Raw genomic sequence first — 25,753 nt, 5'->3', positions numbered from 1 at the left:
TTAAATAAATTTTATTCAGAAATAAATTGTATTTAGAAATATTTTATGATTTTTAACTGAAAAAGTGCATGTAAAATACACTGTTAATACATAATTTAAACGAAGATTTTACTGTTTATGATCTTATATATTTTTAGCACTTTAAAATCTGATTTCGATTATTAACAATACCAAGTTGTATTATATATTATATTATATTATAAAAACTCCAACATTCGATAAAAACTTAATTTTAAACTGTTTTATTAGAATTGCAAAGTGTTTATCGTAATCTAGCGTAGTAGCGTACTTAGCGTGCTCAACTTTGTGTTTTGTAAGTTGATCTTAGATATGATTTGATAATTTCTAAGCTGACTTTTTACTGTATCAATTTCTCCGGTTACCTTATTTGATTTGTATTATATCTCAGAGTTGTATACTGCTATCATGATCAATGAAGGCTTTGATTTTACAGATTGATATTTGAGAGATGACCTATATGGCTGATTTTATGAAAGTTGTTCCTATATTTGGAAGCTCTACTTTTGATCTCATCGCTTCTGGAATTACTGCTACAAAACCAAACATCCATGGCTCGTTTTGTACAAAGGTTTGCAGTTTACGCCTGAAATTATTTGTGTTACAATTTAAACATGTATGCTATTTCTAGAAATATCGGCTAGAATTCAATTAAACGCTGTTTTCTTTGCAAGATTATGAATATTGGTATTATAAAAAATATTCTTCCTGGATTATTTACTGATTTTCTGTATCCAGTTCAGTTAATAGAGCAGTTGCTTTCACTAAGGGTAACTGTACGATAATATCTGCTTCTGAAAGATTTCGCTGAGGATGAAAATCTACCAAGAAGCTGTTCTGACAGAAACTGTAGACAACACTCTTTTCTTTCTGTGACGGTTAGTGTAGTGAAAAGCATTAAATGATGCATGTTTATAAAAATGTCTTCCCAAAGGGGGATTACTGCAGCTTGTATAATGAATGTAATTACACTAATTAGAGTCTATAATTTCTCTCATACTTACTTGTACGTGAAGGACTGAAGGGGTCTCCTCCTAGTAGTAGTAACTCCTTATTGTTCCGTATGAGACCACTCCAATAGATCCTGTCGGTTGCTTGCTGTTCTGAAGTTTTCTTCAATATAAGAAATTTAGAAAAACTTTTGCAACATTTTAAACTAACCTTTTAAAACTGTGATCGCATGCTTTGAGTCATGCCATAGGTACTGTTAAACATACCGCTAGCTAAACCATTGTGCTTTTGTCGTGATGTACAGTATACATTATTATATGGGCATCATTTTCCGGTCAAAATCGAAAAATCGAAAAAATAAATACTTCTGATATAATTCTCTATTGAGCTGAAATATGGCTATACTCACTAATTAAAGGACGGAAAACAAGATGGTGATGTTTATTTTCATCAAACTTGAGGCTGTCTGTCTTGGCTTACAGAATAAGGAATCCTAATATAATACACATTACACAAGCAGTTCAATGACCATTTATTTACAAATTTATACTAAAACAAAGTTCAAATTAAAATTTATCGAAGTTAATAGTTTTGATGTAATTGAAGTAAAAATTCCAGAAAATGCTAATTGTATAGAAGCTGACAGATCATATTATTTTGCTTACATTATTCATAAATTAATTTTAAAATCTCACACTGAACCGCAAAGGGTAGGTCCTTGAAGCATGTCAAACTTGTCTTGTTTGCCTCCTGTGATGAGATATAAAATTAATTAATGAACTAATGAATACTCTGGTTGGACTGAATTGTTAAATTGCTTATGACTATGTTGTACTTTTCATCAATAATAATTATTTCATTTCATTACTTGATTGTGGATTTTGCTGTCGTCAGAAATTTTGGGAACTCTCTAGGATAATTTCAGGGACCTGTCCCGACCATTTCCCGTTAAAATCGCTTTGCTGCAAATTATTTGACTGTACTAAACACTGACCATACAAGTATAAAAGTATACATATACATATCACCGGAGACTCGCGGGCGGAACAAAATATTGCACGCGCACGCGCGTGCAATATTTCATATGTCCCCGAGGGCGCTAGCCCGAGGAGGACATATTTTCGTATAGCACGGAGGGCCCATCGGGCCCGAGTGCTATACGATTTTTCCGCCCGCGGGTCGAGGTGATGTGGATTATATCCACCAGCGTGAGCTTTACAGTTAATATATAATTTTATAAATAAACAATGGATCAGCTTGTATAAAAGTCAACTCTAGAAAAGGTCGCCACTAATTGTTGTAACCATGGTAACACGTCACGTGTTCAATGTAAGCCAATCATAAAGGGCTGTGTCGTATATAGGGGCTGGCTAGATAAGAGATACATACTGGCACTGCATTCCTGGGCCTTCCTCCCCAGACACTGCACAGTAATTTAGAAACAGAAACTACACTAATTAGCTCACTATACGATTATTGCAATTGAATTCATCGTTATAAATGAATTAAACCGGTTTCAACTATAGTTCTAAGTAACTTGTAAGTTGTTGTCTTATGGAATTTCACATGGAGACGATACAGAAACTGAAAATATTTTAGAGAACTCCGGGCTATATTGCTACTGGACAAATTAAATGTCACTTGTTAGCGGGCTATATCATGAGCGGGCTGTAGAGATATCGGGCCCTTTGACAGCGGGCTGGTGAGAGCCCGCTATGCGAAAAAGCGCACGCTTGTGGATATAATACACAGTGTGCGTGTGTAGTGTGCTCAAAGCGGTCAATGAGGATAGTGTTATTCTCACTCTCAAATATATATCTGAAGTGGGAGAAAACACTCAGTAACACGTGATGATGCATTATGTGAAGTTGGGATATCCTTAATTTATCTGCAATATTTCATAATGATTTATAATAAAATATAATGGTTTAATGGTTGGTGTAAGCAAATCATGTCGCTCAAATTAGCCCTAAATTACAAATACTCTCCATGGAATCCTACTCGCTACTTTTCTTTACAAGAAAACAAGACAAATGAGACCCTCAACTCTCTTAAACTTAGAACTCGTCCGCTATTTCAACTATGTTAAAGTTACAGTGCAATCACACAGTAACCGTGCCAATCCTGTTCTTCTTTAAAGAAAAGACCCTGGTATTTCGCCAAAGAAATAGTACGAATTAAAACTTGGAGCTGACGAGAGGTCTCTAGCAAAAACAGGACAGGAATCTGAAGCTTTGTGAAAAAACGTTACAGTTAACATTTTCATTTTGAATTCTAACCACACATAGTTATAATAATTCCCTACATAATAGGCTGCAAACAATTTGAGCTGTGGTATATAACACAATTAGTCGTGTATACTGTAAAGTGTAAAGACGTGTGAACTGTCTGCTTCACAGGAAATAGGCACTGTTACATGATGTATCAGTGTATAGGAGCTATTTGTGGTACACTGTTACGGTACAACACGTAGCAGCATCGTGTTACACACTGACAATAGTGCTGTTAACTGTTTTCACAATGTAATATAATTTAGGCTTTGATACCTGGAAACAGCTAATGACGTTTTGTAACTCTGCCCGCTCAACTCTTGGGATAAAGGAGATCCTGATCATATCCTGTTATTATGAGAGACCTCGTTCATCTTAACTTTACTATGGTGGCCATGGCAACGCACAAAACTCAGAAGTCGCCATTATTAACCTTATAACTATCAGTAACTTTTTACAGAATCAAGTTTAGACAAATGGATAAAACACCCTGTATAATTAAAAACGCTTTCTTGTGAATGTCCCGTAATACAATAAGTTTAACACACAGGAACAGGAGCACGGTGAAAGTGAACTGAGGATGAACCTGCCCATCAGCTGATGGTTGGACTCTCTTAGTTCACTACTGGTTCAAGAAATCCTCGCACCAACGTGATACGTGGTTAACTAGGCGATAATCAAAGAAATAATAGTGAGTACATGCAATTTGAATCATGACGTGATAAATTATTGCCAGCAACTTTGTTATTGTTTTTACACAAACAATTAGCATTAGTTTAACGTAAAGTTTATTTTAGTACTTTTTATAGATCATGTTGATGGTTTAGTCAGTGTGCTTTGTAAGATTTCAGTTTAAGCTGATCTAGTAGGCGTAAAACTATACAAGACTTTCGTATTTCTCAATTGTTGTTCTCAACACCGCAAATTTATATCATACATAGTATGTACAGTACTGATATGCTGTTTTGCTTTCCCAGATATTCTCAACTGACAAGCAGACACATTTTAATAAAAATGTATCTGCAATCGGAATTAATGAAACAATCGGAATTGGTGCCTAACCTCTCCACCAGAATCCACATCTATTGTATTGACAATACTTTATAATTATCATGAAAGAAATTGGCCACCAATTTCGATTGCTTCAATTATGGTTAAATCATACTATACAAAGCCCCGCTTCCATCGATAGAGCAAACGAGCTAACTACACAATATTTTTCCAGAGAAAGCATGGGAGAAACTATCGATAATTTCGCTACTTTTCTCGTGATCGGGGGCGCCATCGCATTAATTTCGTGCGGAGTAACTATCGCTAAACCTAATCTTCACGGTTAGTCTTGATATTATAATCGTCTCATTGTAATTAACTATAACTTCAATGTACTGGATGATTTGGTAATAACTGTATTGATGAGACACTCTTTGTTAATGCACTGTCTCTGTAAAATCAACTGAAATGTTTTTCTCGAGTACGAAAAACTTGAACCGATCAGAAATTCCGTGTCAGAATCATGTAGAGGTCAAAATATAAGCTTTAGCGCAGGTGTTAAGTTTGAGCAGGGGACATGTAGGATCCTATCATCATCTCAACGTCCATTCTGGGACGATCTGCCGACTTGTAGTTGTGGGAAAAACTGCAACGAAGAGTTTCCGTGTGTAACAGTTACAGTAAGTGTTTGATTCTTTAGCACTCTTTATACTTATTTCACTACAATGCACATTTTACCGCTGTTCTCATGACACACTACAGAATATCATATTATTGTTAACACGATTATAACACGTAAGTCGATTTCTGGCGTTTTACTAAAACTCTACATTTCAGGCAGAGTTTCAGCACAATAAAAGTTTGATTTTGGAGAACTTGTCAGACTTTACCGGTACAATCCATGACAACCACAGGGCTCTCGACAAAGAGTGCCTGTACATTCCATCGTGTAGTAGTGATTTTGAGGAAAACGCTAATAACGTTTACAGTTACTTTTTAAAGAGCATTGTCCCACTGGTATGATGCATATTGTACATTGTATTTTCTCTATGTATACTTTGGGTATTTAATCACTTGTGTTATATTCGTCGGTTAGTACTAGATTAACATAATGTAATTGGTAATTATAGCTCTAGGAAGGCGAAGATACTTATTATTTTGAGCGCAGTGACTCATCGAAAAGATATATTGCTGTCACCCATTATTCTTCATAAATTTTAAAATAGAAATGTATAGAATCAAAATGGAAAAGTTGACCGCTGTTCTATTCTGCAGGTGAACTATGATGTGAGATACCCGTTTCTTCAAGGATTCAATTTAACTGAAGTAACCTACAAGAACACACCTACTTTTAGCTGTTGGGGATATGACGGTGCTATCTATGTTGATCACGAAGTTAGTCACAGTATTTAATGTAATTGCTGGTCCAGTATTGGCGTGTTACATCTGGATTCCTATCTCTGCCTTACTAGATTACAGAGAAAACATGTTAAGCTTATATCTACATTTCTCATTACTAAGAGCTTTCTGGAAATCAGGCACAAACGAAACCTATTTTTATTTTATAATAGTTTTTGTTTTTCAGTACTCGATGGAGAAAGTGTACATGAGTCTGAGTATTCCGGCTGGTTGCATTCTCCTTGGATTGGTTATTTCAGTAATTTTTGGGTCCAGTGAGCATAGGTATTCAGAGCTAACTAGATAAGTTTGGTTGTAGATACGTTGCAACAGCCTAGATAAGTTTGTGTTTGAGGTTTTGGGAACAAGCGATTCAATAAAAATTTACTGTAAAAGTATTTTCGTTTGATTTTTTGAAGTAATAACAGAATAAAATGTTCAGGAGCTGCTTCGTTGAAGTCATAGGCCTACCATTCGTTTTAATTGCTGCAATGTTCGCGGCAATTATCGACGTTTTTGGATGGTGAGTAACAATTTATCAGATATTTCAATACAAAAAATAGATTTAGTTTTGTTGATGGCATTTTTGAATGAACTTACTGCTTATCTTTGTCATAATATTTGGTTTGTTCCTAACATCATTCGTTAACATCAGCCATATCTCAGTTGCCGATGCCACAAACCAAACTGCCGATGCTTTGGGAGAAATTCCAGTGAAAACCGCAGTTCTATACCAGGGACCCCAGATTTTGGGGTCAGAGTAAGGAATGAGGTTGATCTGGAGGATATGTCAAGAATTAGAAGAAGATCAGTTTCACCGAGCAGAACTATACCTCGTCGCTCAGCCTCACTCACATCTGTCGGCTTGCCCTCAGCACCTCCTTACGCCACCTCAGGAACTAGCAATCCTCAAGAAGTGAGCTACCCGTCAAGTTTAGCTCCTCCTAGTTATAATAATGTGCGTCATGCTGCTGGCGACTACCAACTAAACTTCTCATCTCCAGTTTCTATAATTACAGGTACATAATTAAATCTTATAAGTTAAAATTACAATAAGCTATTCAAATTAATATTAGAAGCTAGATATCAGTTTAACCCGTTTTTCGTTTGTGATCGTTCACATATTACGTAATATGTGAACGATCACATATTACGTAATATGTGATCGAATGGTTCAGGCCATTATAGACCCTCTCAGCTCCGTAAGCTACGCTTAGCTATTATATCAATAATCCAGGTTGATGTAACAATTAAAAGTTAATATTGAGTACACTGCACCGGTGTGTCATACATTAGTCTGTGTGTAATATTGTTAATGTATTATATTGACTTCCTAAAAAGTAAAGCATTCCTCTCCTAACTCCAGGTCCACCAGATGTCTCTCCGCACAGCAGTAACTTACCCCCACCGCCCTCATACGACGATGTCGTGGACTACTGACTTCTCACGGGCTATTTGATGTTTAAGTGGCCCGAAAGGCCCTGTTAGTTATCGAGCAAGTAGACCCTCTTACTGTAAGAAGTTCCTGTTAACTCTATTTTGATTTTGGACTGTAATCTTTTAAAATGTAAGGAATTTTGAGAATGTAAATTTAAGAAATTTATATGAAGCACAGTAAAGATAATTGCATTTATTTTAGGCACTGATTAAATCATTTAATTTTAGATGTCAGAGGTACGATTCAATACCTTAAAATTCTATAGATATCTACATAGAGCGTTTTATTCGATGAAATTACAATGAAACTGCTCTTAATGAAGTTAAAATAATGCATATAATATATTGATATTTCAATTATAGAAGGCCGAAAAGTGGCCAAGGCACGTAGTTATGTAGTGGGAATCTTCAGGCGAAACACCGAAACGGTCTTCTCAATAAATTCAATTCAGACGCCGTGAGGTTTTTTGTAGTGTGCACTGCGCAATAAAGACGCGCGCAGCGATTAAGTTTCAATTCACTGGCATGTAATACATTGTGGTTAACTTCAGCTAAGTCATGTCATTGTTGGTGGTGTTAGTGTTAAGTCCAGCAAGAGGACGTTAACAAAGAATCCCCACCAGGGGTGTAGGCTAATGCCTAACACAGCTCCTCCCTTAGTTAGATATCACCCGTTAGAACCATGTGTATGGAATATGGGGATAAACGTCAAATGTCAATATCATATCACAAGGGGTCGTTCACATATTATTACGTAATCAGCTGAGGGGGGGGGGGGGGGGGTTCCGAATGATTTGGGAAATGTTCCCAAAAATAATTACGTAATATGTGAACGACCCCCAATAGAATTTGTTCAAGTTGTTTAGTTTCAAGATGGGCACGTAAAGATGGCCAGCCAGTTTAATTCCCAACACCAAACGACCATATTTAAAGGGATCGTTCACAAAATTACATAATCACTTTTTGAACAATTTTTGCCCCCTCCCCCTCCGTAATCAGTTTTACACATAGCTATTGTGTCCAAATTACAGTAGCGTAATCATTTGGAAACCCCCTAGGCTGATTACGTAATATGTGAACGACCCCTAAGAGAAATTCTGTATGTTACAGTCACCAACAGTATTAGCCAACTTCGACCAATTTCACCATTGTCCGAAGTCGGCTACTTGTTTGTGACAGTCACATTGTTGTCAAACTGACGAAACTTGTGTCATGGAAGAAATACATTGATCCAACAAACTTATTAGTTATGAATGAAGGAGGACAAGAAGTAAAACGAGATGTGGTTTCATGTCAACTCTGTCAGATGAATCTTCCCTACGACTTTTACGGTTAGTGATTAACTTTAACATTAATCGTATTGGAAGATGTTTTTTAATATCATGTTATATATCAAGGAGATCACAGTTTTTTTGATAATATCGAAAATTCAAGATAGGATTTTTTAAAGTTATGAGTTTGAAATAAGCAGAGAAATCTTGTGAGTTTACCTCCCCTAAACGTGCATAACTCCTCAGGTAAGAAAGCCCCCTATTGCTCTGGAATTATCTACTATGACGACACCTACTTACTAAGGGACCCGTACAGCCCCGAGCCTAGAGTAGTCGGGGTGGCTGGATTCTGTGACATGTGCAGTACCATAGCTTGCTTCGACTGCAGCGTATTTTACACCAAACGATTTTGTGGAAAATGTGTTCTTGAAAATTCGGACAATTTCCCGCTTCAACTTGTGAGTGCGATGAAAAATAAACTTCACGATGTGATGCAAAGCCATCAGGAAACAGTCACGTGAGAGTGTCGTGTGATCGGGGTAGGTTTGTGGACTTGGGTTGTGTTTTCCTTGTCAGGCTTGGGAATGGGTATTTCCAGTTAAATTTGTTTTTAACGTTTATTGCTATCTATATTTGATTTACAAGTATTATTTATTTAAAAAAATTAATTCCAGACACAATTAAAAGAGTTTTTCTGTTCCATAAGTTAAAAGTTAACAAAAAGAGCTGTACACAGAATAATATCACACTATACAGTTTAACACTTGCCTTGGTATTTACATTGAATTAAATTATGTTCAAAAACTTAAAATTGTACCTACAAATCTATATAAAACGTCTTCTGTAAATTTCTAATTATCTGTAATGGACAGTGTCGCCAATTCTGGGACGAAATACTTAAACGGTGATAACAAATTCAATGACTTGGGCCTTGTTTTCTCTTTTAGAGTTGTCTTATTGTCTGGTTTGGCAAAGGGATTGACATTAATCGGTTTTAGAGCCAGATTAACATATGTTGTGAAACCATGAAGGAGGATATTGATCCTGGATTGCGTCCTGGGGTCAAGTTGTGGCAGAAACCGACCTGAAAAACGATCGTATAACGGTAATTTGAGCAATTTGGTTAGAATATCTGGAAGATAATAATATACTTTCTGCAAACTAGTTTTTGAAGATTTTCAAAAATTGTCCAAAAAAAGTCAATTTAAAACTTACTCAATGTGGATTCACGTTCAGGATAACACTTGCTTCTGTGGCTTTCTCCCAATCTCATCAGATTACTCTTCTTTATGGCGGGCATGCTGATAACAGCGTTTCTCACTCCCTCTGTTGTCTTCTTTGGCTCACCACCAGATTTTGTCAACAACTCCTCCTTTTCTCTGCATTTGTATACGAAGAAATTAACGATAGAAACTATTGGACTTGTCCCTGGGGAACTTAACATGCTCATTATCTCAGATACAGTTTTGCCCGATTTCTTAGCTTCGTTTCCAACGTTGGCCATGAATTCGTTGTATCTCTGTTTCCATTCCTTACACCACTCCTCTGCCATTTCAATAAGTTTTGCTTTACGGCGAGGATCACCTTCGAGCTTCCATGTTTCCCAGGAGTCTAGTTCTGTCTCGAGGTCGGTGTTTTGATTCATCAATCCGCGAGCTTTTAGAAGAGCCATGACAAGTTCCCTCACAGTATCGTCTCCGTCAATGAACTGCGCTAGCAGTTCCGCTAGCACTGATTCGTCCATTACGTTCAGCTTTTGGATTAGTTTCAAGGCCTCGAGTATGTATTGTTTTTCATCGGGAAGGGCGACTCTAGGCAGTGGATAACCATTCAAAGCGTTTAGGATTGCTATTTTAACATCTGTCGGGATTGGTATTCCGTACGTGGTGTGAATTAAACCGATTGCCTGAAATTGAATATTCGTAACAGATAATTTTAAGGTACTTGACAATCACCACAATGACATACAGCAAAGTAACCTGTTCTGAAGATGAACAATGAGTAAAGTGCAATAATTGCAGCACAGAATTTGATTGACGAATGTCGAGAAACTTAACACCCAATTTGAACCAAGAAATTCCTTAAAATGCAGCTTCCTGTCACGTTGTTTCTATAGCAACTAAAAAATAATCGCGCTTTCTCAATGCTAGAACTACCGTTTTTAATACAAAATTATCGCCGCGCCGCACATATCCAACTATTTTACTCGAGACCGCGGTTGGATTATCAAGGCAAGCGCCTACGCTAGTTGGCCAGCCGACGTTTGTGGTCTCATATAATTCGAATATTAGTCATGAAAACTTATAATGTGCCGTGGGACTGGCGTAGGGAAATCAAGCACGATATTATATTAGTTCACGTGAGTCTTATTCCTCAAGCCTAAAGTTTGATTGCTTAATAATAATTTGATGTGCTCGTGACACAATATTACCTGACAGATTTCAGCTTTCACGTGGAACGCTGCCTTTGGTATAGCCTCCAATATCATTTGCAGGAACTGGGTGAGACTAGCTTTCGGGAACGTCTGAAAGTTAGAATTTCAAAGCTTCAAAGTAAATTTGAGAGACGAGACCACGAGCGCCGTTTCTGAAGAAACAAAATGAAACAACTTAGAGACCAAGAAACTGACTTACCCTAGGGTTAGGATCAGGAAGGTAGGACCTGAACCAAGGTTCGTCCTGGAACAAGACAATGTACTCGGGCAGAGGGTCCGGGGGAGGTGGGGGTGGGGTGTCTGCCTTCTTCCTGATAACACTACAGTTACAATGTTAGTCACTTATGTCTTGTTGGATATAACACCTTTATAATATCAATATCACGTGTACGAGTGATATCTAACTTATGTTGTGACTTATGAGTGATTAAGTTGAATGAGCGATCAAAGTTGTGAGAATAATTGAGAAGTGTGATTTACTCTTCAGTGGCATGTGGCTTTGGTGTAATCTTTGGTATTGTCATTCTTCTGACAGATAGTAAATCTTCCTTCATTCGACTCTTTTTCCGTACTTTACTTCTAGTGTTGAAATATGAACATTGTGCGTTGAATGATTAATGTGACAAAAAGGTAATCTCAATTGTGATGATTGAATGATAACCATAACCCGAAAGTTTAGATAAGACGAAATAAAGTTGTGAACTCACGGGGCAGGCCTAGAGACGAATTTCTTGACAGGTTTTGTAGGACCCTGTACCTGCTTTCTGGAGGGAGGTCGCTCTGAGCCAGGGGTGCTGACAGGCTCTGAAGAAAACATCCAGTTATTCTGCTGATAAACAAATAAAAAATCGAGTATACCGTTTATTAAGGTACTACAAAACCGAAATTTGATAAGAAAAATAACAATATCATTGACAAAAGTTTAGCACCTGGTGTTGGACCCGGGGAGGGAGTTGCAGGTTTGACGTGAGCCATGATGTCCTGCAGCTTGGACATGTAGTCTGACGGTTCAAAGCTGTCGTCCTCATCGTCGTCATCCTCCTGAGGAGTACAATGGTTAGTAACTTTTAACAATTTAAATGTTCAAAAACATCGAAGAAATGACGGAATGAGGGGCCGGCGCCGTCCAGTAAAATGAGGAATTACATCGAACATCTTTTGATGAATTGGCGACCAAAACAATTTTGAAGGAGAGGGATTATTTGAAAAGTTTAATGATTATGAAGAAAATACACTTTCTGCTGCTACCTGCATAACGAGTGTTTTCTTGGCACTGCGTTTACTGCGAGAGGAATGGACCTTGCTTTGCTGGCGTGGTGGCGGCGGTGGCGGCGTGGGGGACTCGTCAGTCATGGAGAACTGAAAGAGAAACAAGTTTAATAGAGAACTTGCGAATAAACGGTGGATAACATGATAACTGTTGTCGATTCTTTTGGGATTTTAGTTTGAAAAATAAACTGAATATAGACTACTATTAGAATAAAGGTGAATGTGTGATCTAAAGCTTACTGCAGAAGATTCATCCTCCTGCTCAATTATGTCAGGAGAGGATAAAGTTGAGGAACTTTCAGTCTCTGTCGCCCAGTCTCGTCCTTCTAACAGCTGACGGGGTATTGGGGTTAGCTACTTTTATTTGACGACTGAATATGGACAAAGGGAAGCATTAAATAGAGTTGCACATCATCATGCAACCTTTCCTATGCTTTTGTAGTTTCAATCAATTTTCAGTGGGGTTTGATGACATATCCGTAATATGATGTGAATTGAGAATGATTTGCAAATGAATGTTAAAAACCACACCCTTTTCTGGTCTGCAGCTTCTTCCTCTTCTAGCTGTTTTAGTAATTCATAATCAATCTCTATCGATTCCTTCTTGAACAACTGTGAATATTGTGAGTATGGAATGAACCGTGAGGATTGAAATCATGAATGATGTATTGAGAGTAATGGATTGAGTGAAGAAAGTAGAAAAATGAGAAACTAAAAGCAATGAATTGTTTTGTCCCTCTGAACTCGAACTCTCTACTGTGCTGGAGGAATGAGATCTCCTCTTTGTGGGGTGATAACTCGAGGTGATGAGACTGATGGCTTTGTTGAAGCTTAATGAAACTGAACATGGGTGACAGAGGTAAACCTAACGAAAATCTATAAATAAGGAATTAACTACACGAACACGTGCAGTACACGTGACTTCCCTACCTCATCGTTACCAAGATGAGCAGCAAGCTCTGCCATTTGTGCTGCTGTCAACTTCTTCAGCTTCCACTCCTTCTTCTTATCCTTCTTCGACTTCTGAAGAACCTCATATTAGCTAGTTCTAAATTATTTAAGGGTATTTTCTGGTTAAAATTGTATCTGCAACAGTGCGTGATTTCAGGTACTCCCACACACACAGGTTCCTATATTTCAAGATTATTTCTTGGCAACAGGGTCCTACTTAATGATCGGTCATTAGATTTGGGACCTGGTTCCGATCTACTGGACCTGATCCCATTCAGGAGTTGATCATTATCAACAGCAACCTGCCAGAGTGGGCCTTTTCAATAACCATGTTGAGTATTTTTGTCTTTTGCGATAGTGATTAATCGAATCTTCATTGAATGGAGATTAATCGTATAATCCAGTCAGCGTTGGAAAATTAATGTGAAAGATTCAATTAGATGGTTGGGCGAGGGGCGTTCGAAAGGGTAGGCAGCTAAAACGGACTGTAAAAAAGAAAATAATGAAATTCGGAAACTCTGTTTAATTTCCGAGACGAACGTGAAAAAAACGCAATTTTTATTAGCAAAATGAAAGATAATAACATTATATGATAGTGTTACACTATATAAGATAATGTAAACTAACAGGTGGGGGTGTGGGAGATCTGTAAGCCCTCCTAACACAAGAGTTGGGTTTATAACCATCAGGAGCAGAGGGCAGGTCCTTTTCTAGAACCTTCCTGTCGAGCATCTGGAAGGGGATGGGAGTGGGGACCAGAGAGTCTCTTCGTCCTACATCTGCACGATCTGTTACTTCAAGAGTTGCATTAATACGTCATTGTAACTTTATGGTTGTGAATGTTAAAATTTGTGTTGTTACGTGCGGTGCGTTCGTAGTGGCGGTTTGTGATATTATGTAAATAATATGCTGGTAAATTGAAAATAATATGATAGATTTTTTAAAATAATGTCCTCGGCTCGTTTTTAACTTAACCAAGTCGTTTATTATACAAAACTGTACATGATTTGTGAATTCAACAAATTATTTAACTATATTGCAAGTTCTCAAACCATTGATAACAGCCAAGTAATGTTTTTCTGATGTCAGCACAATTTATAGTGCATCAACATTAAGCTGTTTACTTAAGGGGGCAGGGGGGGGGGGGGGGGGTCTTTATGAAATTTCTCTCGAAATTGATTTTATAGTTGTTTCTAATAGAGGGGCGTGATATCTATCTGCTACTTTTGGTCCCATGGAAAAATATTGTTCCTAGCCGAAATTATTGCCGGTCAAAGGTCAGTGCTCATGTGTAATTGTATTGCGCGAGCGATTTTCAATCGTGAGCCCTGAAAATCGAGTCTAAAAATCTATCTCCTCCTACATTTTTTGAGCAATTACCTTGAAACTTTCAGGATATGTTCTAAGGACCATTTAGAAACTTTTTCTCGTTTTAGAATTGCGATATAGGCCTTTAAAAAATTTTAATTCCATTTTGAAAATCTTGGACCTGGAAAAATCGTCAAAAAAAGAGGTCCAAGATTTTCAAAATCGAATAAAAATTTGTTAAAGGCCTATCTCAAAATTCTAAAACGAGCAAAAGTTTCTAAATGGTCCTTAGAACATATCCTGAAAGTTTCAAGGTGATTGCTCAAAAAATGTAGGAGAAGATAGATTTTTAGACTCGATTTTCAGGGCGCGCGATTGAAAATCGCTCGCGCAATACAATTACACATGAGCGCTGACCTTTGACTAAAAGACTAAAAGTAGCAGATAGATATCACTCCCCTCTATTAGAAACAACTATAAAATCAATTTCGAGAGAAATTTCATAAAGACCCCCCCTGCCCCCTTAAAAGCCATCCAGTAAGATAGTTTAGAAATAATGTAACGTCAGTCTATATGTCTAACACTTGTATGTTACCTTAAAAAAGAGGGCACTAAAACATGCCACCTGGTGTATACTCTAAGATATCCAGTTAAAGGAATGTAGTAATTACTTAATAAGATAATTACTTACTTCTCAGGCCGACATACACTCCTCTCTCAAAACAGTCGTCGTCCTCATCAATAGTCACACTGTGCCGGGCCGGATACACCAGTCTAAAATAATCCTCAAATGCGTTATCTCTCATCTTCTTTGTCTTTCGAATGAACTTTTTGATATCGTACTTGCCCTGGGACAGCTGCTCCAGCTCGAAATTCCTGAAATATTTCATGAACTCAAGTAGTTGGAATCATGAGTTTGGACGGTCATATAATGCTCATTTGATTTTAGTGTTTGATGTTTGTCACGTTTTAATTTGTTCACAGCGGAAGAATGGGCTCGGATCACGCCACGTTATTTAAATCGAATGAGTTTGATTTAGTGATGATAACAGAGCATTAGCTGTTGCCATGGTAACGAGGGCTAGGGAGACGAGCCAGACGGATAGGAATAATTAGGTTTTAAAATGAGCCCTTTAATAATCCAACACAGCCACAATACTTCACAGTTACCGTAATAAAGCAATAACAACACTCTAACCAGAAATGTTTCATGGGAAAAGAAACAAATTACAGCACTACAGACGGCTGTCTCCCGGACCACTGACCTCTGCATGAGCTTAGCAATCTCAGATTTCTTGATAGTCTCAGCCTGTGCCCGATATTTCAGTTCAGACAGAGGAACGTATCCAACTTGGTCCCTGTTTTGTCGAATACCCGAGGGCAGGGTCGACTCTAGATCTGACATCTGTTCCTTAGCTCCCCGACTCTTGGGGACCGGCCTCTCGCTTACCTGAAATAAAATAAACTTTCAGTGAAATATCAATATAACAGGGGAAATACATGTCAATTTGACGGGTTATATCTCGAATACGTTTTATTTTCCCAAACCCTCTTTACAGTTGTATGAGGTGTTCAAGGATTACTTTATTCTTACCCTGTACAAGCAATGATTAATGATATTCTTATTTAAAATTCTTTTTCAGCTGACCTCTATAGGATACTGAACACCGATCATGTGTTTGAGATACTCCTCAGGAAGGTATGTCTTGAACTTGACAACCCGTATCTCGCTCTTGATACTCAACAGGATATCTCCCTCGTGGTTGCCAAATGTTATTGCAGAGGGTATTGTGTTCAAAACAAGCGTGCGTACCAGCTTATTGTTGTGATTCCAAATCTATGATATTAAATCATCATCATAAACTTGAACGAAAAATCGTCAGAATATTGAATTCAACAGTTTTCTTTTGGTTTTCAGGAAATAGGCAGGTCTTATCAAATAATTCAGTTAAATACGGACCAGAAAAATTGCAACTGTAATAGTGTAATAAAAACCTTAATGGTACTGTCCACACTAGCAGACAGGAATATCCTCTGACTCTCGCTGACAGTGATGCAGGTAATGGCCCCTGTGTGATCATCATCAGGGTTATGAGGGTATTTGTTTTTCTTGTCCGTTAGATCGTGCATCACTGTGATAAACGTACACGTGTCCGGTTTCTCGTAGCTGTAAAACACTCTGTCTATCCCTGTTATGAGATTCTTGGGCGTTGTGACCTGATTTGTAGATAAAATGTTAACTGGTGAGTTTGATCGGGGCTCCAATCTATGAGGAATTAACTATACATAGTTGAACTACATGTAGTTCAACAGAAATGTTGATATGAAATGAAAACGAAATATTCCGTATTTCAAATTTTAAACACAGACGATAAGCTGCGTGTTCACTTAAACCGATATTTGAACCGAGAAAGTAACACTGAACTGCAAAAGTTGACTGACCGTGTAATAAGAGAACATGGGTGCGAGTGCTTCCTCCGCGAAGGGGTACATTCTCCAGATTCTGATCACGTGATCGTTTCCAGCACTAACCACCCTGCTGTGCATGGTGTTACTGACTAAGTGGGCCACAGAGGAGTCGTGACCCTGGATCCTGAAGTCTATCCTACCGTACCTTCTGTTGAACATAACCAGCGAGCCGTCCTCACAACCAGCCATCAGGATGTTCTGGTTAGTCTGGCCTCCAGCCTGGACTAGCAGGAACTTCACTGACAGATCCTCTCTCATTCCTACCTGTTAACAGGATCTTCTTTAGTACTTTCAGTAAAGTTTATTCTTTTTAATACCGTTCTTACGGGTCTAAGGTCTTGGACTCTTGATGTAATTTAATTTAATTCTTCAATAATATTATCAACTAGAATGATAAGTGGAGCAATATTGATAGTAAAGAACAGTGATCACGTGATATAAACCTGCAGGTTGTCCAGGTCAGCCTCAGAGTAAGGTGTACCATCCACAAGGTACTCGTAGTTAGTGAGACAGCACGATACACAGTCCAACCCTGTACTCTTCCAAACAGTCAGCAACTTACAGGGGTTACCTGACGTCATCTTTTGTTAGATCTTCACCCGAAATTATTTCTCACGTGAAGAAACTTCTATAGCAAGTGTCACATAACTAACTAGAACTTACTATATAAACTTACTTAAGGTCACATACCTGAAGTAACAAAAACGTAGATATCACCACTATGGTCGAGACAGTAAATGAACCCCTCACTGGGAATATACACGACATCCTTCATAGAGGGGCGAGTAAGGGGGTGGGTCTCCGTGAGGAATGTGTGGTTGCTCTCCAGAGAAGGAGAAGAGGGAGGAGGAGGGGTGGTGGGGAGGTAACACAGTTCCAACACTTCTCCAGTCACAGGAGAGAGGACTGCCAGAGACTTGTCCTCTAGTGTCACTATCAGACGGGTTGGGACTCGGGGACTTGTTGTGCAGCCCATGGTCTTTATTTCTGAACTGTGAAGAGAGGTTTTTAAATCACACAGTGGTTCGAGATACTGGAAAGAAATTTGTACGTCGGTAGAACGTAAATAGGTGTTTTGCGCAAAATCAGATTTTTCATGTCTTAACTTGAAATTATGAAATGAGAACGAGGATTCAAAATTCAAAATCTCACCTTGTGCTCCCCAGTTTCTTGTGAAGAGTGGTTATCTCCCAAACCTCAACTCCCTTATCCCCGAATGAGTAAAGTGTACTGTTATCAGGCAGTATCCCCAACCCCAGTGTCATGGACCAGGTCTGGATACACTGCATTAGGTCGAGGAAGACCAAGCTCCATAACCTGATGGTCTTATCTACACTGGCTGATATGATACAGTTGTCGGGTACGTAGTAGAGGAGCTGGGTCACCTTGGCACAGTGCCCAACAAATACGTGTTTCAGACTCCAACTCTCGTCCCAGACCTGTGGTAGAGTATTTTTAGTTGTTGAAGTAAGTATCTATTTCGAGTTATTTCACTGAACCAACTAAAGAATATCTTTGATTTGCTATTTTTACCCTGAAAGCACGGCCGAGAAACTGCATGCAAGGGACACAAATGCCGAATGTAACACGATTTTTCCCTTCACAGGGCAACACTAACTCTTATCATTCGATAATGTGCCTACTTATTCAGTTATTCGTACTTCAGTAATTTCCGTCTGATTCGATTATGCGGGGTAGTATCTGAGTGGTCGCAGCGGGGCATCCCGCCACCTTAACACCACAAACGATAATATTATCAACATATTTTATTGGTAAAACAATGGATCATATAATTATCATGACATGTCATGGAAGCCAACAAGGCCAGGTAACAATAAATTCTGTAAATCACGCCCCAGTGCACTAGTTTCAAAGATAACTTTAAGGGGGCAGGGGGGGGTCTTCATGGAAATTTTCTCAAAATCGACTTTTTAGTTGTTTCTGATAGAGGGGAGTGATATCTATCAGATGCTTTTAATCCGATAGAAAAATATTGTTCCTAGCCGAAATTATCGCCGGTAAAAGGTCAGCGCTTGCGTGTAATTGTATTGCGCGAGCGATTTTTGATCGCGTGCCCTGAAAATCGAGTCTAAAAATCTATCTTCTCCTACATTTTTTGAGCAATCACCCTCAAACTTTCAGGATATGTTCTAAGGATCATTTAGAAGGGATTGTCCAGGCAAAATTTTGAGATAGGCCTTTAAACATTTTTTATTCGATTTTAAAAATCTTGGACCTCGAAAAATCGTCAAAAAACCAGGTCCAAGATTTTCAAAATCGAATAAAAAATGTTTAAAGGCCTATCTCAAAATTTTGCCTGGACAATCTCTTCTAAATGATCCCTAGAACATATCCTGAAAGTTTGAGGGTGATTGCTCAAAAAATGTAGGAGGAGATAGATTTTTAGACTCGATTTTCAGGGCACGCGATCAAAAATCGCTCGCGCAATACAATTACACACAAGCGCTGACCTTCTACCGGCGATAATTTCTGCTAGGAGCAATATTTTTCTATTGGATTAAAAGCATCTGATAGATATCACTCCCATCTATTAGAAACAACTAAAAAGTCGATTTTGACAAAATTTCCATGAAGACCCCCCCCTGCCCCCTTAAGTTGCAAAGAGAGTTGCAATACGGATAAAATAGAAACTTAGCCATCGGCCAGGAGGATTCTCTACCATAATTATTCCAAACAAAGGTTTTCCAGTTAAGTTATTAATGGAACATTTCCATAATATTAATATCGTAATATGGTGGAATAAAACACCACAAAAGAAATATTTAATCCTGCAACTGACCTTTATAGAGCCGGACATACTGGAGGAGATGAGGTAGGTGAGGTTACTGACAAAGATACAGCTGGTTATCTGGTGCTTGTGAAGGTTGTCCAGACACATCAACATCTTCCCTCCGTAGATATCAAATATGTACACTCTCCTGATGTAACATAAAACACATTTATCAAACTTTATAAACCACATTTATCAAACTTTATAAACCACATTTATCAAACTTTCGTTAAATTACGTAAGGTGCTTAGATCTGTTCTTTTGATAAAAGCTGAGACGAAAATAAAAATAAATTAAGTTTGGTCGGCGGTTGGGTAAGTAAAAGTAAGGGCGTCACTTACTTTGAGCTTACAGCGAAACATCTTTGAGCAGGTCCAATAACATCCTCAACCATTAGCTGCTGAAGCTCATCAGTTGGGTCAATACCAACTATTATCACTGATTTTCTAACCAGTTTCTGCGCCTTTAACTTTCGGAAACTCCATACTGTGAAATTACCTGAAATAAAAAATAGATTCGATTTAAAGTTACAATATCTTTGTATGTGGTCGGGTAAGCAGCCCAATCCAACCGATTGTTTTAAGGGGAAATCCTGGACTTGGATACGACAGATAATTGTTATGAAGATCAATGCACTGCAGACTCGAATTACAGTGATAACTCATTAATCATCTCATCGGAGATGATCGATCATGAGATTGCTTTCTCTTCCCAGTGCGGCGAAAAGTTAAATTGTGTCACGTGATGATATGGATTTCTGAGGAACATGATACACCTTAGTAAGAACATGGCTGTATTTGCGCTAGCCTGAAAGAAGAGGCCAGGAGGCCATTACGGGGATATTAAACAGTGATAGGATTGCTTGAAATTACCCGGCTGGTCAATTTATAGAATCAGTTCATGGCTGACAGTATATACAGGGTGTTTCAAAAATAATGTCCTGATTTTAACAAACAATACAATTTTTTATAAAGGAGCAAAATGCCCATTATCGGTTGGCATTAGTTCATAAAGCTTACAAATTTAATTTATTAAGCTCATTTGTTCCAGCGATTCAACTTTGTTAATTTTTTTGGCTCTGTTCCAAAAAGTCGAATTTTTAGAAAAATGGGGTTCACAAAAAAAACAAAACTTGATATTGTGAGGACTTATTGGATTTGTGGAGGCAGAGTGACAAGTGCTAGGCGTTTGCTACAGCAAACGTGATGATAGGACAATACGACGTCTTGTAAAGAAGCTAGAAACTGAATTTACTGATTGTACCCTGATAAAGAACACGCGTACGGGTAGGCCGAAATCTGCTCTTTCTGAGAAGAATATCAAAAGGGTGCAAAGAAATTTAGAGAACAGTCCAAGGAGGTCAACCAGAACACTTGGTAGGGAGCTTAAGTTATCGAAAACTTCAGTTTGGGGAATTTTGAGGAAAGAGCTGAAGAAGTTTGCCTAAAAAATTCAAATCAAACAGACACAAACTCCAAAAAATAGAGAACAAAGGACCGAATTTGGCAGCATGATGGCTTATCGCATCGAATCTGACTCAGAATTCTTGAAACAGATATTTTTTCAGATGAGGCTCCTTTTCATCTGAGCGGTCATGTCAATCGCCAAAATTGTAGGTTTTGGGCAGATGAGAACCCCCATGCAACAGTTGAGTCGCCTATCACTAGAGAGAAAGTCACAGATTGGATGGGGATCGGGTATCATGGTATTTTTCTCAAAATTCGACTTTTTGGAACAGAGCCAAAAAAAATTAACAAAGTTGAATCGCTGGAACAAATGAGCTTAACAAATTAATTTGTAAGCTTTATAAACTAATGGCAACCGATAATGGGCATTTTGCTCCTTTATAAAAAAATTTATTGGTTTTTAAAATCAGGACATTATTTTTGAAACACCCTGTATAATGACATGTGACATGTTAAGTGAGCAGTGCTCTCTCTCTCTCTCTCTCTCTCTCTCTCTCTCTCTCTCTCTCTCTCTCTCTCTCTCTCTCTCTCTCTCTCTCTCTCTCTCTCTCTCTCTCTCTCTCTCTCTCTCTCTCTCTCTCTCTCTCTCTCTCTCTCTCTCTCTCTCTCTCTCTCTCTCTCTCTCTCTCTCTCTCTCTCTCTCTCTCTCTCTCTCTCTCTCTCTCTCTCTTATCACAACTAATCAATCAGCCGGACCCCACAGATAGCCAGGTCTGTGTTCAGTTCAGGACTGGAGAGTGGAGATGAGTATATTTGAAATATGCTCTTACCCTGCCCTCCAGTCAGAAGCTCATCAGTGCTGTCGTTATAGATCACACTCTTCACTGAGCTAGGACACTCCACGGAACCAAGGAACTTGAAGTCAGGACCCAGGATTTTCAGGCAGTCCGCGTTGAGTGACCATGCAATCAGACAGTCGTTCAGTGGGACACTGAAAAAATGATTGCTCGGTTCTTATTATTAGTCGAATAACAATTTGACGTGAAAATCTGAAACAGATACAGGTAATTAATGAAATCTTTCAAACACAAAATCAAAACTAATTTGTAACTAATTAAAAGAAACAAAATGTAGATGTACCTGATGAAGTTTGTAAAGAATGTGTTGATCTTGCAGCTCTTGATATACTGTCCAGTTTTTGTCCAGAAATGTACGGAAGTTGTGTCCAACAGAAGGTACTGCTCCGAGTACTTATTGAAATCTGAAGTGTAAAACTAAAGGGGGTCCATGTAAAGATGCTAAAAAATTGCTTTTTTCCGGAAATTAGAAGGAATAATGACACGTATTTGACGGGGACCCCCTGCACTCTCGTTCCACAAGGTGTGCTTTCCCACCGCGTACTAGACGTGTGGAGCATGCACCTTGACCAGACCTTGTGATACAATATAACAATTGCAATATGAGAGCATATTTCCGTATGTAAACTTATCATGACTCAGCAGAGACTCACCAGCATGATATACGGTGTGCGGATGTTTCAGCTTTAGGAATGGCTTGATCCCTGAAATGTCAGACTGGTTTAGCCTATGAGCTAGTTCGAGGTATGATTATTAACAGGAATTAAATCAGAATAATTGTGATGATATACATATAATATAATAAATTGATCCTGACCGTGTCTTAAGACGTCCTCGTCTTCTTCCAATGCAGCAAACGAGGTACTCTGTTTACTGAACTTTTGTTCTGGTGCATACTTTGCACGCTTAGATGACCGTACTCCTTCATCAAACAACCCATCACGATCGTGTAGTCTCGGCAGCTGAATGGGGGCCGCCATATATGTCTCTTCAATTCATGTCTCTACAGGTTTTTAATGGTTTGTGGACTGTTTGAATACATGAAGAAAATCAATCCATTCTTGTGCAACCCAATATAGCATTATTTTGATTTAAATGGTATTTATTGCATGGGTTATTAGAACAAGTTATTAGTACTGTTAAGAAATCCAACAAAAAGTCTTGTTATGTGCAATGCATTTGAATCTAGTACAGGATTTAGGAAGAAACTAAGGAAATTCATTTTAGTTTTGAATAACAATTGGTATAATTCCAGTATTGTTCAACATGGTACATTGAATAACTCTACAATCTGAATGTTGCAGTCTTGATACATATGATTATTTGAACTGTTTTGACACATCAAGTACAGGTCAACAACAAAACATCTAACGTTATTGGATCAGGGAAAATGATTAACTTGGTAACTAGTTGCTATTTGTAAAAATCCAGTTCACGCCAGCTAAGCTGGATGATAAAATTTAGAACATCACAATAATTTCATCTAGAAAATTCGTTTGAATCGATGTCACATGCATAAAACACCCAAACCGTACAAATGATCATTGTTCATTGTTGTTAAGATTCAAGAATTAGATTTAACGACAAAATCGATTAAAATTTATAAAAATGAATTTCATGCAGAAGAAACCCTGGCTAGCAATCTCAGTACCGAATATATTGTACCATTAATCACATTACATTATATTAATTAAGTATATCATATAGAAATCAAAGTAAAGGCGATATGTGACATTTCCAATGAACCAAATGTATAACCTGCTAACATTTTCATACGTCAAAACTTTAAGAATACATAGTTGTGCAAATTTATTAATATAATATACAACACTGCCAAAGCCTAAACGTGATATTTAATCCCTAACCTGCTTTGTAACCAAATCTGTATCTAGTTGGATAAAGTAAAATCATTCTGAGAGTCAATACATTGAATTTATACAATGCATTGAAACATTCATTGAACCACCGAACTCTGGACTTTTAAGCATGGCATTAATTATATTCGGCATTTGATTTAGGACTGAGTACACGAAAGAATTTTGATCCAGAGTTCAAGAGTTCGAAGCTTAGCTGTAATCCAAAGATACTGTCTTTAATAATAGTAGTTTATACTTATTGTTGGCAGTGTTAAACGAAAAAGAAATGAACAAAATAACATTTTTGCTGTTAGATTATCAACATTTTACCCAGCAAACCAAAAAAATTAAACATTTAGTGACATGAAATAAATGTTGGATCCACTTGCACAGGTAATGTAGGGAACATTATTAACTTCTATGTAATCCAGAGTATAACATCCTCGGCTCAGTCCCTCTAATGTTCCAACCGTTTGAATGGAGGATTTTTCAATAACTCGCAATGCATTATTATCGCTTCCACCACACGCAATAAAATCTGTACCAGCCCATTTGGCACAGTACAAATGACAGACCGTTTTCTCTGTAGAACTCTGACTTTGTAAGGGGACATTCTTGATAAGTCTTCCAGAGTCAAAATCCCAAACTTGGAGACTGTTGTCTCGGCGCCAACTTCCAGTCAGCACATGATAGTATACAGGATCCATGTCCAGTGCATCTCCGCACACATGGGCACCAAATATCCTGCGAACAGCATGTCCCTCTCTGTCATCCCAAATCTGTATGGTATTGTCCCAGCCACAGGACAGCAGGACATGTTCATTGTCAGGGTGATACTTTACTGCAAAGACTCTACTGGCATGACCGTCCATTCTTTCAAAGCTCTCCCCTTTACTTAGCAGGTTCAAACAGTCCATTCGTTCTACATCATAAATCCTTATCTTGTAATCATCTCCACCAGTAGCAAATTTAGAGAAATTATGGTTAAAGTCACAGCAAAACAACTCCACATCTCCTTTATTTCTTTGCCCATCTGCTTAGAAGTTACATACCATAGCCTGACATACCCAGACGAGTATGTAGCTGTCAGGACGTACAAGTCTTGGCCTTCATTCTGTCTGAATCTTATACAAGTTACAGGAAGTTTCTTCCCATCTTCAGGGGTCAAGGTGTATACGTGGTTATAGTTCTGAGTGAAATATATCTTTATGTCCCCATTGGAGCAACCAAAAGCAATATACTTCCCATCGAAGCTATATTTACTGCACAATATTGGGGAGTTGACCTCAGTCGAAGCAAGCATTTTCAGTTTACCATCTAGCTTGTAGTTAGCAATATTGGCATTGGTTGCCAGGGAGTTTTTCCGCCTAGCACGAGATGAATCTGCCACTGAACCCATCATTTTTACCTGCTTCAAATAAGTTTGGTGAGTTTTGACAAGAATTAACAAAGAATTTTGAAATTAAGGAATCACTAAAAGAAAGCAAAAATAGATTCAAAATTGAAATCAATAGCTTTAATTATATCATTATCAAAATACACAGAAAATGTTGGCCTTAATCTATATTTTGCCATAAATTGGGAGAGTATTTGAGTTGAATCCTGCCAAATGTAAAGTTGTTTATATTAATCTTAATAGCAACCCTAACTTAAATTATTTAGCAAATGGCGTAGAACTTGGAGTATCTGATCAGGAAAAAGATTTGGGGGTTATTACCCATAGTTCCCTGCTTTGGAATGAACAGATAAAAGCATGTTTTTCCAAGGCAAATCGTATGATTTGCTGGATTGTAAGGAATTTGATAATTAGAGAAAAATGTGTAATGATAGCCATCTATAAAGCTTTGATAAGACCTCATCTAGAGTATCGTGTCCAATTGTGGAATCCAGTTGTGGCTCATGGAAGTTAAGGGACTGTTTTGGAGCTGGAGAGCGTCCAGAGGCGGTTCACCCGACTGATTGATTGATGAGGTGGGTACTCATATTGGAACAAACTCCCTCCGGACGTCAAGAACTCTGTGACAGTTTTAGGTTTTAAAATTAAATTAGAAGGATATAAGATAGATATGATTTCTAA

The 25,753-nt window shown here is 38.0% G+C and overlaps 3 protein-coding genes across 17 annotated transcripts; 1 reads left to right on the top strand and 2 right to left on the bottom strand.

Annotated features, from left to right (window-relative positions):
• The first annotated feature begins 407 nt into the window (after positions 1-407).
• On the top strand, positions 408-7,336 carry LOC134821370 (uncharacterized). 2 transcript variants are annotated; one of them, XM_063832115.1, is made up of 11 exons: positions 408-589; positions 757-896; positions 3,790-3,930; positions 4,465-4,571; positions 4,785-4,909; positions 5,067-5,246; positions 5,505-5,624; positions 5,815-5,912; positions 6,070-6,150; positions 6,294-6,646; positions 6,994-7,336. In XM_063832115.1, the coding sequence occupies exons 4-11, from the start codon at positions 4,472-4,474 to the stop codon at positions 7,065-7,067; spliced, it is 1,131 nt and encodes a 376-aa protein (XP_063688185.1). In that variant the 5' UTR covers positions 408-589; positions 757-896; positions 3,790-3,930; positions 4,465-4,471; the 3' UTR covers positions 7,068-7,336. The 2 variants fall into 2 exon arrangements, with proteins under 2 accessions (XP_063688185.1, XP_063688192.1); XM_063832122.1 differs by lacking the exons at positions 408-589; positions 757-896 and having other exon boundaries at positions 3,892-3,930; positions 7,003-7,154.
• Positions 7,337-9,028: 1,692 nt separating this feature from the next.
• On the bottom strand, positions 9,029-22,885 carry LOC134826021 (uncharacterized). 14 transcript variants are annotated; one of them, XM_063838267.1, is made up of 26 exons: positions 22,638-22,885; positions 22,474-22,524; positions 22,104-22,224; positions 21,794-21,954; positions 19,899-20,055; positions 19,567-19,705; positions 17,919-18,205; positions 17,457-17,758; positions 17,210-17,337; positions 16,740-17,030; positions 16,293-16,514; positions 15,946-16,134; positions 15,563-15,747; positions 14,989-15,173; positions 13,617-13,783; positions 12,969-13,061; positions 12,570-12,650; positions 12,279-12,371; positions 12,018-12,128; positions 11,699-11,810; positions 11,477-11,573; positions 11,250-11,348; positions 10,969-11,080; positions 10,767-10,859; positions 9,551-10,241; positions 9,087-9,419 (listed from the first exon to the last, which is right to left on the bottom strand). In XM_063838267.1, the coding sequence occupies exons 1-26, from the start codon at positions 22,798-22,800 to the stop codon at positions 9,187-9,189; spliced, it is 4,563 nt and encodes a 1,520-aa protein (XP_063694337.1). In that variant the 5' UTR covers positions 22,801-22,885; the 3' UTR covers positions 9,087-9,186. The 14 variants fall into 14 exon arrangements, with proteins under 14 accessions (XP_063694344.1, XP_063694347.1, XP_063694348.1 ...); XM_063838268.1 differs by having other exon boundaries at positions 11,250-11,345; XM_063838269.1 differs by having other exon boundaries at positions 13,617-13,777.
• A 178-nt stretch (positions 22,886-23,063) lies between these two features.
• On the bottom strand, positions 23,064-25,090 carry LOC134815245 (WD repeat-containing protein 17-like). The gene is given in 2 exon segments (XM_063823762.1): positions 23,064-24,695; positions 24,698-25,090. Coding segments are annotated over 2 exon segments (1,053 nt in total). The 5' UTR covers positions 25,079-25,090; the 3' UTR covers positions 23,064-24,023.
• Positions 25,091-25,753: the final 663 nt, after the last annotated feature.

Source organism: Bolinopsis microptera, chromosome 1, assembly GCF_026151205.1.
Source record: "Bolinopsis microptera isolate Bmic1 chromosome 1, MBARI_Bmic_1.0, whole genome shotgun sequence".
NCBI lineage: Eukaryota > Metazoa > Ctenophora > Tentaculata > Lobata > Bolinopsidae > Bolinopsis > Bolinopsis microptera.
The sequence above is the reverse complement of the archived record's forward strand: the minus strand, read 5'-3'. Positions and strand labels throughout refer to the sequence as shown.

Bases quoted from the DNA above. Each gene is read 5' to 3' on its own strand.
- LOC134821370 (XM_063832115.1), top strand. From the start codon at position 4,472: ATGGGAGAAACTATCGATAATTTCGCTACTTTTCTCGTGATCGGGGGC. The intron at 5,247-5,504 runs GTATGATGCATA...TCTATTCTGCAG, and splicing joins TAAAGAGCATTGTCCCACTG to GTGAACTATGATGTGAGATA. The intron at 6,151-6,293 runs GTGAGTAACAAT...GCCATATCTCAG, and splicing joins ATTATCGACGTTTTTGGATG to TTGCCGATGCCACAAACCAA.
- LOC134826021 (XM_063838267.1), bottom strand. From the start codon at position 22,800: ATGGCGGCCCCCATTCAGCTGCCGAGACTACACGATCGTGATGGGTTG. The intron at 11,349-11,476 runs GTGAGTTCACAA...TTTCAACACTAG, and splicing joins TTCGTCTCTAGGCCTGCCCC to AAGTAAAGTACGGAAAAAGA. The intron at 10,860-10,968 runs GTAAGTCAGTTT...TCTAACTTTCAG, and splicing joins TTCCTGATCCTAACCCTAGG to ACGTTCCCGAAAGCTAGTCT.